Raw genomic sequence first — 14,829 nt, 5'->3', positions numbered from 1 at the left:
AGAAGTGACAGTATTCGGAATCACTAATAACACTTGTGTCTAGCGAATGCGCAATCATGAACGCTTTATTCTAGTAGATCAGTTCTGTAATTTTAGTTTTGTGGTCGGTGCGTAATAGGAAGATGTAAATATTATTAATATAGATAAATTATATAATTATCTATTGTTAAGAAGGTAACCTTAAATATATCTAATGAATAATATTATTTAACGATATATATTCATTTGAATTGATAAAATCGCGTGAAAGTTTGAATACATACAAAACTACGTATACAAAAGGTTATGTAAACAATGCACCCACTTTAAAAAGTTAAAAAATATGTATTCATTATTAGGATCCTCTATATACGTTCTTATTTAATAATAATTTAAATATTCCTTAATTGATTCAAATTTTTGTGTACTTTAAAGAGTTCCATCAACCTTTATTAATATACAATAAGACAACCATATCAAAAGTAGATTGGAGGGAATTAGATATAATTGACAAGGTTTTACTTATAATTGTTTTAGTCTACAGAAGAATTTTGATGTTTCAACAATGCCTGCACCAATTCGACCTAAAGGGTCAAATAGTGGAAGCAGGACTCCATCAGTAACCCCAATGTCCGAAAGGCAGCAGATGGCATTGTTAATGCAGATGACTTCTGGCAACGAACCGGGCTCTAGAAGCCCAAGTTCGAGCTCATCGAGATCCCGAGAACGGAATGAAAGAGGTGAAACTCCATTGCATTTAGCGGCTATTAAGGGGGATGTTGATCAAGTGTGTAAATTGCTGGCACACCGTGCCGATCCTAACGTAGCTGATTTTGCTGGTAATTTTCAGTTTAATAATACTACTACAGCATACAGGTGCCAAGTGTAGCAAATTAATATACTACTCACTATGGTGATTGTTTCATTTTGTAATAAATCGCCAAATAAATCCTGACGGAACTTTTCTATTTCTACTTCTTTTTATAGTATTTTTGACACGATCTGTCACGAATTTCTTCTTTTTTAATACAAGTAGGAATCGGAATACAGAACATTCAATGTGATTTATCTATGAATTAAGATGTAACCAATGAAAATCAAGCGTTTATATAAAGAGAAAGTTTTCAAGGTTATGTTTTCAACGTCATTACGGGTCGTAATTATTGTATTTCACTGTTTCGTATTTTATTTTTATTTGATGAGATTTTTAAGCCTGTAATGTATATTGGTGATGTTTTAAAAACTTTGAAAAGCAGCAATCTAAAAGGAATTTATAACGTTAAGTTATTTGAAATACTTTTTTGTATTCTTATTTTATATGAAAAAAATTAGTGCCTATTAGAATCAATTCAAAATAAAATAATCACCATCAATAATTTTGCTTCTTGTCTTGGGGCTTTTCGAATGAATATTAGTACTTAGGTACTAACTTTTTATATACGGGGTAAATCTCAATGCATGTCGAACCTTTCACACATTAAAAAATACATTCGATAAATGCTTTCATAGTGCATGTTCGATTAAACACATAGAACAAGTGATGCCATGAAAAAAATTGTTATTGGTACATTTTTAAATCCATTCCTTATTGGTTTGGGTGTAAACTTCAGTTTTCTGTCTTCTAGACTTTTGGCTTTAATCTTCTTCACTACCCTCCTCCACTTTCTGTCATTTTTTTTCTTTGGACGCACTCTTCTTTTCACTTCTTCTTTCTCCAGCTTAATTTTCACAATTTTCTGCTTTGGCAATGTGTCCTAACCATCTTGCTCTTTGTGCTCAACTTATTGGTGTTATTTTAGTTTTTTTTATATCAACCTTATTTATATTTTTGAGATAATTTCAGCTATTGATAATTAACTCCCTGCATTTATAATATTTTCTTTTCAAATGTCTCGTTTTGAACTGCTAGATTGAATAAAATTAATTTTCGACATTTCTACAGGATTCAAAAGTAACATTTATGATAATTTCATTAATTTATTAATCACGGTGTGATTTAGAATTTATACTTCATCAATTATTTACTAATATTCGCCTGTGAATTGCTAAATCGCTTAACGGATGCAACGAAATGAATATTTGTAGCTATAATGATATGAAAAATGTAAAATTAATAAAAGTATGCAAATAATTTTTAAAAATTAATACATAATTTAGAAATATGTGACTCCTAAACAGGATTTCATAGTGGCAGAAAGTTCTCCGAGATATGTATGTAAATTTATACAAAACTTACGATTATTAAATTTTGTTTTATCCCGTACACAACTAATTAGATAAATCTCACTTTTATTCACTCACAATATCTCGTAAAATTGGTCCTAAACTGTTTTTAAATCCAAGTACTTTTATAAGCATATTGCAAATGGTGAATTTCTATATATATATGGATCAACTTTCGTATTTAAAACTTATTTGGTTCGGTTGAAATTCACTTTAATAACAAATCTATTATTCGAAAATATCATACTTTAATTGAGGTTAAATAAGAAACTAAAATTTACGATTTTCAAACAGCTGATCTTGACATCGCGCCATTTCTTTGGAAGATATGCTCGGGGTTATTAGGTTATTAATCGTGTTTTGTAAATTGGTTTATAAACAAAATTTTTCCCGATAATTACGAATTAAGGGATGATATTAACATATATTTTTAAGTATATAAATAACATTCATCGTGTGGGTTTTAGTTTTTTAATTGATTTTCGAAACTTTAAACCTTTTTTATCTATGCTAGAGTTTTATGTAAACTTAAGAATGATTTAGTGAAAAGAAAAAACCTATAATATGATTTATTACGAAAAGGACTGATTTTATTTGTGATTAAGTTCAGAAATACGAGCCAGATATGAAGTTAAGTGTTAATAATTGATGGTAAATATCTTTTGTAGTTTTGAATTGTTCACGTGAAGGTATTATGATAGATATTTTATATTGAAATGTAAAAGCATTAAGAAATCTTTCATTATGAATCTGATTTCTCGTATTTAAACAAAAAAATAACGAAAATATTTTTATCATTATAAAAAAGTTAAACCATTTTTTGTTATGCACATTTTTAAACTTGTAAAACCTAAGACGTAATTAATATAACTTACCTATGTACATTTAATGAAAAAAAAAATACGTTTTCGATTTCTTAAATATTCACATTTTGATGAATTCAATAAAAAAAACCCACAAAAATGTTTACAATTTAACGAAATTAATTACCAGACGCCATTTGCAATACCTCATTCATGGACCAGCACGATTTCATGGAATATCGATATATGAGATCACAGACCTAATAGGTAAATATGATATATCGCTTTCACCCGATATTATAGAATAATTTAGTATCGATAAATACAATCGATACATTTCATTCGGTATACCGAATATCATCAAAAAAAGTTAATTTTGTTTCTTTACTATTATTGTTTTTCCTTATATCAACTTTATTCCAGTCAAATATTTAATACCATAGATTAGCTAAATACGAAAAATACATTTTTTATGTTATATATCGTAAGGTATCGATATATAAAAAACAAATCGATTTTTCTTTGCTTAGAACAGCTACATCGTTGTGTTTTAACAAATGGCCGCTGATGGATTACGTCATTTGAAAAAAAATTGTATTAGATTGTATATAATTCAAATTGAAGTAAATTTTTAGTGAAAAAATCTATAAATGGTCTATGAGAAGAAGGTACTCACCTATGGTATTGAATACCTAGATTAAGTTAAGCACACCATTTTATTTTTAAAAATGTTATTAAACTAAGTTTATATCACATTATTAGTCACGAAACGAACTAAACACAGAAAACGTTACATTGTAGCGATTGCGTGAAATTATATTTTGAAAATTCAAATTTCGACCCACTAGTTTTTTTTTAAACTCCTTTCAGGCTGGACACCTTTACACGAAGCCTGTAATCACGGCTGGTACGACGTTGCTTTTCGTTTAGTTCAATCGGGCGCGAACGTGAACGCTCGTGGCCTAGATAATGATACTCCACTTCACGACGCCGCTGTCAACGGTCATCTAAAACTCGTCAAATTATTAGTTGAAAGGGGAGCCGATATCTACGCGAAAAATTCCAAAGGAAAGACACCTTTAGATGTGGCTCCGGTATCCGTCAAGCCTTATTTACTGAATTCCAATTTGCCTTTACCGGGTAAGTGTTTATAACATTATAAATCACGTAATTATAACCTACAAATAATCAAGTATCAAGTGCACCAACATATAGAAAGTAAATTTCCTAAAAAGTAAAAGTTTTTGTATTTTTAAAGTATGTAGTAGGTGCAAATACTATGTTAAATGTTATATCGATAATTTTTAGTTTTAAGAAAATTCCAAACAAATATTTTTTATTTAAATGTCTTTCCAAACGTTATCATTTCAAGGTTATATCGAAATGTCTGTTGACACGTTGGTATGGTTATTTTAAATTTTCCTCGTATTTTTATACATGACAGACATATCATAATAATGCATATTCATTTCCAATCCAGTAAATAACTTACTTTGAATAATGCGGCCTTGTAACCTCAAGCATATATAAACTTATTAATTATTATACTGTGCAGCGGGCAATATTTACGAGCTTTATAGTATTCTTAGCGGTGTTGCCGCTTTTACACTCTACTTCGTATTTTACTTTTAAAGAAAATTGATTCTAATGAGTTCAAGGATGATCGTAAATGGAAATATAGTTTTTATTTACATGTTTTTTTTATATATTTATATTATTTGAATCCTTTTAATGTACATTTAAGATCTTTATGCATAAAATTTAACCAGCTGATGTATGAAAAAAGTCATAAAAAATTGACATTTTCAATCTTTTTTTTTTTTTCATCAATGAAATCTCATTTTTTAAACACTTTTTATAAACTGATTAATTTCGTAAAAATTGTTCAAATTATGATATTCTTTTATTTTTTATTTCAAATTGTTCGTTGTATGCCAAAATATACGATATACGACCCCAATCCCAAACAGTTTTATTCTTAATTAGATCATTTTTTAGACCACACTATATATATTTCTACTTTAATTATTAGCTTTAACATTTTTCTGGGTTCATAATTTTTTATATTTATTCGATTTTCGTTATTCTTATTCGCGTGAAATATGAAAACAAAAGTTCAATCACCCTGACAAGTTTTAAATAAATCGACTGTAGCAATAGTGAAATTCCGCGCGTATCGGCAACGCGGCACGGAATCCAGTTGTGTCGGCGCGCGAATAATTCCGTTCTCTCTCGCCACCGCGAGATCAAGCAAGTGTGTTTGTGTGCATGTCGTAAAGTAAAACAAACGTCGCGGTATACAGCATCGAGGAAAAAAAAAAAAGCACGAAAGAGGTGCCGATAGATCGGACACAGACCCAGATGCGTCGTGGAGCATCGACACAACAACAGCAACATCACAAAGGTAAATGTCGGACACACTAGTTAAAAAAAAATCATAATCGGGAAACTCCCCACACAACTAGTTTTAGTCGTATGTAATCGTGTGCCGCAATCGTTCGAGAGCCGCTTCTCTTATGGCCGCCTTTTCGATCATTTTCTTGTGAATCGGTTGCGTACATAATTTATTTTTACGAACGAGTGCGGGCGTTGATTGTTTGCCGAAAAGCCGGTTTTTTATTTAGTTTTTTTTCTGGGTCATTTTGTTTTTTTCTTCTTCTATTCGTAAACGAGAATTTCGATATTGTCAGATTGGGTATGTATACACTAGATACATTCCGTCTCGTTTTATTATTGAGCATATTTACCTACATTCTTTTGTTTGATTATTGATTAATAAATTTAATCGTGATATACAGGGTGTGTGTGTGTATGTGATTTAATTAATAATTATCGAATATACGTGGGAATCGTATTTGTCAGTGTGTATTTAATACAATTTAATGTATCGTTAAATACAGATTGTCACAAAACTATATTTCGTCATTAAATTGATTTGATTATTGGTTAATAAGTTTAATCGTGATATACGGGGTGTGTGTGTATGTGATTTAATTAATAATTATCGAATATACGTGGGAATCGTATTTGTTGGTGAATATTTAATACAATTTAATGTATCGTTAAATACAGATTGTCACAAAACTATATTTCGTCATTAAATTGATTTGATTATTGGTTAATAAGTTTAATCGTGATATACGGGGTGTGTGTGTATGTGATTTAATTAATAATTATCGAATATACGTGGGAATCGTATTTGTTGGTGAATATTTAATACAATTTAATGTATCGTTAAATACAGATTGTCACAAAACTATATTTCGTCATTAAATTGATTTGATTATTGATTAATAAATTTAATCGTGATATACAGGGTGTGTGTGTGTATGTGATTTAATTAATAATTATCGAATATACGTGGGAATCGTATTTGTTGGTGAATATTTAATACAATTTAATGTATCGTTAAATACAGATTGTCACAAAACTATATTTCGTCATTAAATTGATTTGATTATTGGTTAATAAGTTTAATCGTGATATACGGGGTGTGTGTGTATGTGATTTAATTAATAATTATCGAATATACGTGGGAATCGTATTTGTTGGTGAATATTTAATACAATTTAATGTATCGTTAAATACAGATTGTCACAAAATTATATTTCGTCATTTTGATATATGGCAACACTGATCTGAATATTTTGACATCGCCATTGTATAGTTTGACATTTTGACACGTACTCAGAACGTGTTATCAAATTGAATTGATTCGCGAACATTTTTGTTTTTATTTGTTTATTTCAAAACTTAACCCTCGTATTGCCTCAAAGTAGGGTAGAAAATTTCGAAAAAAAAAAGTAGAAGGCGATCAGGCCATTGTGGGGGGGATTAATAAGGGATGAACTAACCTTAAAATTTCACAGACGTGTTTTTGTCAGTGTATTGTAGAAATAGTATATTACACTACAAGGGGCGAACGTTAAATTTATGCCCGAGATCGAGATGTCAACTTTCGACCACTGTAGTGCATTTTTCTTCATGCCACAGACAAAAATTATTTTCATACCGCCATTTTCACTCTAATTTGACTAATTTTAGTTGATTTGAAAAAAAAATATATTATTTGCATTTAAAAACTGAACATTCGAGTTATTTTGATATTTTTAAGTTAAATTAAACTTTTCTTTTTTTTGAAAATGATTGAAACTTTATTGAAAACAAAAAAAAATTAAAAATGGAAGAAAATTTCTTGAAAATGTTTGTAAGTCCGGTTCTGCTTTATAATTCTTTGCAAACTAATAGGAAACGTTAACTAATCTCTCTTTGGGAAGTATTAAATATAATTAAGCAGTTTAATTCACGAAAATAACAATTTAATGGCGAAAATCTCAAATTAATAATCGTTTTCTATTCAGAAATACCTTCTACATTCAATTTTTGACCGTCCTGTATAAGTTTTTTTCGTAATTACCGGTGTGTTTTGTGAAATTTTATTAAAAAATCAACTTTTTGATGCCCTCGTATATCGTACACGTTGTAAAATGCTTACACAATGTTTTTAGATATTTAAAATATTTCAAGGTCAACTTATCTCGATGACATGTGTCTTTATGCGTGTGAGTTTGTGACTGATACAAATTTAGTCAGTTAGAATTATTATGATTTAGGCGATTACTGTCGGAATATGTCGAATCGTCCAACATAAATCTACGAGATTATAAAAATCTTCTTTTTTATTTATTTGTATATGTTTTTAATGACTTGCGTCTTCAAGAACGGATGTCGATGAAATCTTTCTATAAATAATACTCTTTCGAATTTGGCACGTTTGTTTTCATACATTGAGATAAGTAATTATCTCATAATTTACTTAGTTGTCTATCTGGTACGATGTGGAACATCAAAAAAAATCAATTGTTATACGTGAACGTGTAAATCATATTGAGTAGTATAATTTAGGTCTTGTCTCGTTAACTACCAATTTATCTACATAACCTCGTTACGCGACCGGTTTTATTTATTTTTTTTTAATAACTATAATGTTCTCACGTACACATTCAAATCATCCTCATTAGTGTAATTTTCATTTTAATTATAGTCATCGTATGCAGAAATAATTGTTAACCTCGTATATTTACTAAACATAGATTGTCATAAAATTAGTTTTCGGAATTTAATTGAGCGTATTGTATTATTAAAAATTAGTAAAAAAGCATAGTTAAATCACATAAAACAAAATTCTAATTAATTGGGTTTAACTGTACACAATAATCTAAAATTACGTGTCAATATTTTATAATCATAGATAATAAATAGACCATAGAAATCAAATCATATAATAACAATATAATCTTCTTTTTTCATAATTGTGGTCGTTTACTATTAATAATCCAGTTAATATAAGATCGTTCAATTTTCCACTTGGTGTAACGCTGTTATGGCGCCATTTTTTGACATTAAATTCAGCCATTAGTAGTTTACGTATTATTGTGGTATGAAAAAATTATAAACTAGTTATTTCAACAGAAACAAATTAAACCGATCAAAAACATCATTTAAAGGGGTTATGACATCAATTTACAAGGAATGTACGGTAGGACAAATCGATTTAAGTGAATAGGTTATTTTGAAATATTTAGAAAAAGTGTTACCTATATTTTTGCAAACTGGGTTTTTTAATTTAAACATTTAATATTTTTGATTAAATTGTTATGTCATATTGTAGATTCCACATCCGGATCGAGAGTAGTATCTCGCTCTTCAAGGGATGACAAAAAAATTACTTCAAGCGGCGAAGCTACCCCCTCAACGACCACCACTTCGAGTGGCGGTAACAGCGTCGTTGGGAGTACGAGTAACACTGCTTCGACGTCGAGTAAATCCCAAAAGGACGAACAGATGGACGTGAAGAGTTCGACGGCGTCGGGAACGACTGTTTCCACGACAGGGCCGTCAGCGACAACTTCCACGTCCACCGGCGAGGACGTATACGAATTCAAATCTTCGAAAGAGGTGGGTTCTATTGTGAAATATGATATAGCGGAACTAAAGTCGATTAAAAATGTGGAAATTATAAAAAAAAAATTGATCGATATGTCAACAGGGCGATTCTTCTTCAGACGAACGTAAACAAAACCTTTCTGACAATACGGAAATGGAAGTGGACGAAGTAGATCCCTTGGGAATAGCTCCTCCAACTACTCAAGCTTCGGAGGAAACTACCACACCGGCCAAAAGGAATTTCTATGATTCCAACGAGGGTCAGGAAGAGGCTGGAAGTACGACAAATACGGGCGACGAAGAAACTAAAAGGAAAAAACGTAAAGAAGAGAACGTTAAAGAAGGCAAATCGAGTAATCAAAGAAATACAGGTTAGTTCTTGGTAATTTTCAACTGATAATATATTATAAATTTATTTTTCGCTTTTTAGGACAGAGCAAGGGTCAAGGGAATAAACAGTCGACTGGTGGGCAGATTAAATCAGGATCCTCGAGCTCTTCCAAAGTTAATTCCGACAAAAAGAGTCCTTGTTCTAGTCCTAAACCGAGTGGATCTGATCCTGAAGCAGAAGATGGAAAAACGGATCTGAAGGTAAGAAAGTTAAAATTGTTGATGTAAGATGGTGATTTTCATTTTTGAGTTGAGCATTCTTTCAATAAAATCATTTTTATTATTAATTTGCTGCAAAAATATCCTTCGTTGTGTATGAAACAGTATGGTGATCCTTCAAAGTTAAATTATACAGTTTTAATTTGTTAAAATTGGGCTAAAGGATCCTTTTTATGTCTGAGTCGAGAATTTACAATTTATTTTTGGTTTTTACCCAACTTTTGGATCATTTTAATGCAATAATGGATTTCATCGGTTACGAAACTGCATGGTGATCCATCCAAGTCAAATTATCTGCTTCTGCTTTTAAAAAATTGGATCAAAGGATGTTTTCTATGCCTGAGTGGAGGATTTACTAGTTTTTTTTTTAGTTTTTCTCAATTTTTATTATTAATTTGCTACAAAAATATCCTTCGTTGTGTATGAAACAGTATGGTGATCCTTCAAAGTTAAATTATACAGTTTTGATTTGTTAAAATTAGGCTAAAGGATGGTTTACAATTTATTTTTGGTTTTTATCCTACTTTTGGATCATTTTAATGCAATAATGGATTTTATCGGGTACGAAACTGCATGGTGATCCATCCAAGTCAAATTATCTGCTTCTGCTTTTAAAAAATTGGGTCAAAGGATGTTTTCTATGCCTGAGAGGAGGATTTACTAGGTTTTTTAAAAGTTTTTCTCAATTTTTATTATTAATTTGCTATAAAAATATCCTTCATTGTGTATGAAACAGTATGGTGATCCTTCAAAGTTAAATTGTTCAGTTTGGATTTGTTAAAATTGGGCTAAAGGATGGTTTTTATGTCTGAGTTGAGAGTTTATAATTTATTTTTGGTTTTTATCCTACTTTCGGATCATTTTAATGCAATAATGGATTTCATTGGGTACGAAACTCCATGGTGATCCATCCAAGTCAAATTATCTGCTTCTGCTTTTACAAATTGGATCAAAGGATGTTTTCTATTCCTGAGTGGAGGATTTACTAGGTTTTTTAAAAGTTTTTCTCCATTTTTATTATTAATTTGCTACAAAAATATCCTTCGTTGTGTATGAAACAGTATGGTGATCCTTCAAAGTTAAATTGTTCAGTTTTGATTTGTTAAAATTGGGCTAAAGGATGCTTTTTATGTCTGAGTCAAGAATTTACAATTTATTTTTGGTTTTTACCCAACTTTTGGATCATTTTAATGCAATAATGGACTCCATCGGTTACGAAACTTCATGGTGATCCATCCAAGTCAAATTATCTGCTTCTGCTTTTACAAATTGGATCAAAGGATGTTTTCTATGCCTGAGTGGAGGATTTACTAGTTTTTTTTTTGTTTTTCTCCATTTTTATTATTAATTTGCTGCAAAAATATCCTTCGTTGTGTATGAAACAGTATGGTGATCCTTCAAAGTTAAATTGTTCAGTTTTGATTTGTTAAAATTGGGCTAAAGGATGCTTTTTATGTCTGAGTCGAGAATTTACAATTTATTTTTGGTTTTTACCCAACTTTTGGATCATTTTAATGCAATAATGGACTCCATCGGTTACGAAACTTCATGGTGATCCATCCAAGTCAAATTATCTGCTTCTGCTTTTAAAAAATTGGATCAAAGGATGTTTTCTATGCCTGAGTGGAGGATTTACTAGTTTTTTTTTTGTTTTTCTCCATTTTTATTATTAATTTGCTGCAAAAATGAACTTCAGCGGTTACAAGTTGAGTTGAAATGGATTTTTTCCAAATTTTGCTCAATCCAAGGCACATTTTTGTGAGTTATACCTCCATAAAATTGCGAAGGAGGAAGTTTCCTATATCTAAATGAAAAATCTTCGAATCAGAACATTTTTCCTCAATTGATTCATGGTGATGGTTTCAAATTTATAGTGCATTAATTCCCCATAGCAATTCAGGTGAACATCCAGTGGTCTATGGTGATTTTACAGGGGTTTTACATAAAATTCTATTGTTAGATCAGATTTGCATATGTTTTTTTTGACAATTTTTGGCAATTTACAAAAAATGTAGCACCTGGTGGTCCTCTGGAAGTGGTCCATGGGGAAAAACATTATGAATCGATATTATAGAGTGACCCATTTAAGTCAAATGATCAAATTTTATATTTATGAGTCAAAAATTTACAAATTTCATGATTTTTATTAGATTTTTGATTGATTTTGTAGCAAAATTAGTTTCCGTTTGGGTATTTTACTGTAGAGACATTAATTGAGGACATTTTATTGAGTTTGACTTACAGAATACGGTGCTAATGACTGTTGTCTATTTCTGGGTCAATCATTTGTAGATTTTCACGGTTTTTACCCAATTTTTGACTCATTTGGATATAAATATGGCTTCCGTATGGTGTTTAACTGGAATTTTACTATAGAATTATGCATTTAAGTTAGATTCAGTTTCCGGAAAACTGTCCGTAAGGGTTTTTTCTATTTCTGAATTAAGAATTTACAAATCACTTCGATTTGAATGAAACTTTTGAACTACTTTGAAGGAAAATTGGGTTTCGTTGGGTCTTTACTCGGTATTTCATTATAGAGTCACCTATTTAAGTCATTTTATCGAATTTGACTCAAATGAAACTCTACAAAAGGGTGTGTTTTACACCAAAGTCAAGAATTTACTAAAAAAATAATTTGCATCTAGTTTTCATATAATTCTGATGCCAAAATGGTCTTTATCGAATACAATATTGTAGGCTCTTAGTTATTTTTTGAATATTTTTCATTTTGGAAGGGAGTTTGTACCATTTTCCCTACAACTGACATAATTGGGGTTTATTAATGATTTACAAACGAAAAGAAGATGAAAAAAATAATAAAATTCTAGTTTTTATCATAGAAATTTTCATTTTTCAAAATTTTTGATTCAAACTTTTCGAAGGTACCTCCGTTGAAAATCGTCATACCTCAAACCACCGGCTCCGAACAAGAAAGTGGAGTAGGACGTAACGGGAAAAACAGCTCCCAGAGATTGCACCAAGCCCTACCCTACGTAGTCCCGAGTTCGACTAATACAGAACCGACAACCGAAAAGGAAACAAATTCCGTTGCAAACAATCCAGAAACTCCCGCAACCGCCGACAAAGAAGAAAAAAAAGAAGACGCCGACGACGCAGACGAGGTAAGTTAACCATCCACGCGCAAATCACGGCCTCGTCCGCATTTTTTTTTTTTGGTTTACAGGCACAATCGAACGCCGAAACCGAAACTTCGTCCGCCACCGCGTCCGCTCCGGCCGCCCCGGCACCGCCGCCGGTCGAATTACACCCGAGGAAGAGGAAAATGAAACAGAACAAGGAGACGGCACCGCCGCCTTCGGATTCGCAGGAAAACTCAACCGAAGCCCAAGTCCATCCGCACGAACAACCGATAACCAATTGTTATCAGTTATATTTGGATATTAGGAAACAGGTGAACGGATTTTCCTGACCTAAATTATATATCATCCGTAATCGGATCTATAAAATGTCGAAATTCGTCCGAACGAATAATAATTTAGGTAATCACTACCAATCACCGCTAGTTTCAACGTCGAATCTCGTCTAAAAAAATGATTTTTTCCCGTAGAAATCCGTTTTCCACCTGGTCCTTCGAGCCGGATCCGAACCAGGCTCGAAGGACCATTATTTCCAACGTTAAATTCGATTCAAACAAATAAACGATTATTTTTCCCTTTGAAATCCGTTATTCACTACTACTGTACATTCTGGTCCTTCGAGCCGGGTTAGAACCAGGCTCGAAGGTGCAGATTATGGGTATTGAGTATGAATCGCCATTATTTCCAACGTTAAATTCGATTCAAACAAATAAACGATTATTTTTCCCTTTGAAATCCGTTATTCACTACTACTGTACATTCTGGTCCTTCGAGCCGGATTAGAACCAGGCTCGAAGGTGCAGATTATGGGTATTGAGTATGAATCGCCATTATTTCCAACGTTAAATTCGATTCAAACAAATAAACGATTATTTTTCCTTTTGAAATCCGCTATATACCAGCACTGTACATTCTGGTCCTTCGAACCGGATTAGAACCAGGCTCGAAGGACCAAACTGTATGATTATCTTCAATGTTTCCAACTTATTATCATTTTAGATTGCCAAAAGACGTAGAGGCTTGTTCCCGGTCCAACCCAAACCTCCCCAAGGCTTCAAAGACTATTTGATGAATAGGTGTACGTACGTATTAGCGGGCACCGCACCTACAACACCGAATGTAACATATCCCCAATCGCTACCCCAACAAATGAAAGATTTGTTCAGCGATCAGGAGAAGGAGAGGTACAGACTGCGGACACAGGTAAATTTTAATTACTCGGCTACACCCCCTTGTAACTATATGATTACGCAGGATGTTCTGGAAGATTGTGTGATGTTTTTAATTGAATTTCGTGTTGTAGCATGTGATAGAGAAGGAGAAATTGGTGTTATCGGTGGAACAGGAAATTTTAAGGGTGCACGGTAGGGCGGCTAGGGCTTTGGCTAATCAATCGTTACCCTTTTCCGTATGTACAATCATAAGAGACGAAGAAGTCTACAATCTAATCACGCCCGAACAAGAAGAGAAAGACCGAAACGCTAGATCTCGATATAACGGTAAGAATATCTATGTTGTACAGGGTGTAACGATTGTTAAGTTAGATACCGTTTATTGGAGTGTCGAATTCGGTTTTTTTTTTGTTGCAGGGCGATTGTTTTTGAGTTGGTTGCAAGACGTCGACGACAAATGGGAGAAAATTAAGGAACACATGTTGTTGAGGCACCACAACGAAGCGGAATCTCTCCACGCTGTCCAGAAAATGGATTGGGAATGGAAATTGAAGGAATTGAATTTATGCGATCGGAAAACTACACCGAAAATTGACGAAACTCACGTTCCCATGGTGCACGTTTCTGACGATTTCGATCTGCTGCCAGCTTGAAAAACTATTTTTTTTTTTTATTCATTTTTTATTGTAAATAAATCTCGTGAGATTATTTTGTTTTATTTACCCTTTTTGGAATTAAAAAAGGCCCGATACTCCAGTTAGTGAACTGTAATTTTGGTTCTGGTAGTTTAGGATAGATGGCATTAGCTGTATAGATACTAGGAGTACATTTAGGACTAAAAATGGAGAACTGGAAGTTTCTGTTACAACACTACAGTCATAGATGGCGTTGGCTATATCTATATAAGGCCGTATCGCATAAAATTTACGATTAAAAATGGAGAACTGGAACTATTTGTTACAATATTGGAATAATAGATGGCGTCGGCTGTATTGA

General features: G+C 32.1%; 1 protein-coding gene across 3 annotated transcripts; it reads left to right on the top strand.

The window, feature by feature from the left end:
• Window positions 1–42: 42 nt before the first annotated feature.
• Window positions 43–14,551, top strand: LOC130446239 (ankyrin repeat domain-containing protein 12). 3 transcript variants are annotated; one of them, XM_056782357.1, is made up of 11 exons: window positions 43–174; window positions 517–818; window positions 3,876–4,145; window positions 8,677–8,963; window positions 9,055–9,322; window positions 9,382–9,542; window positions 12,446–12,685; window positions 12,748–12,975; window positions 13,661–13,864; window positions 13,965–14,160; window positions 14,251–14,541. In XM_056782357.1, the coding sequence occupies exons 2-11, from the start codon at window positions 545–547 to the stop codon at window positions 14,484–14,486; spliced, it is 2,364 nt and encodes a 787-aa protein (XP_056638335.1). In that variant the 5' UTR covers window positions 43–174; window positions 517–544; the 3' UTR covers window positions 14,487–14,541. The 3 variants fall into 3 exon arrangements, with proteins under 3 accessions (XP_056638335.1, XP_056638336.1, XP_056638337.1); XM_056782358.1 differs by having other exon boundaries at window positions 73–174; window positions 517–719; XM_056782359.1 differs by lacking the exons at window positions 43–174; window positions 517–818; window positions 3,876–4,145 and adding an exon at window positions 5,154–5,409 and having other exon boundaries at window positions 14,251–14,551.
• Window positions 14,552–14,829: the final 278 nt, after the last annotated feature.

This window comes from Diorhabda sublineata, chromosome 7 (assembly GCF_026230105.1).
Source record: "Diorhabda sublineata isolate icDioSubl1.1 chromosome 7, icDioSubl1.1, whole genome shotgun sequence".
In the NCBI taxonomy this organism is placed as follows: domain Eukaryota; kingdom Metazoa; phylum Arthropoda; class Insecta; order Coleoptera; family Chrysomelidae; genus Diorhabda; species Diorhabda sublineata.
The sequence above is the reverse complement of the archived record's forward strand: the minus strand, read 5'-3'. Positions and strand labels throughout refer to the sequence as shown.

Bases quoted from the DNA above. Each gene is read 5' to 3' on its own strand.
- LOC130446239 (XM_056782357.1), top strand. From the start codon at position 545: ATGCCTGCACCAATTCGACCTAAAGGGTCAAATAGTGGAAGCAGGACT. The intron at 8,964-9,054 runs GTGGGTTCTATT...ATATGTCAACAG, and splicing joins AATTCAAATCTTCGAAAGAG to GGCGATTCTTCTTCAGACGA. The intron at 9,323-9,381 runs GTTAGTTCTTGG...TTCGCTTTTTAG, and splicing joins GAGTAATCAAAGAAATACAG to GACAGAGCAAGGGTCAAGGG.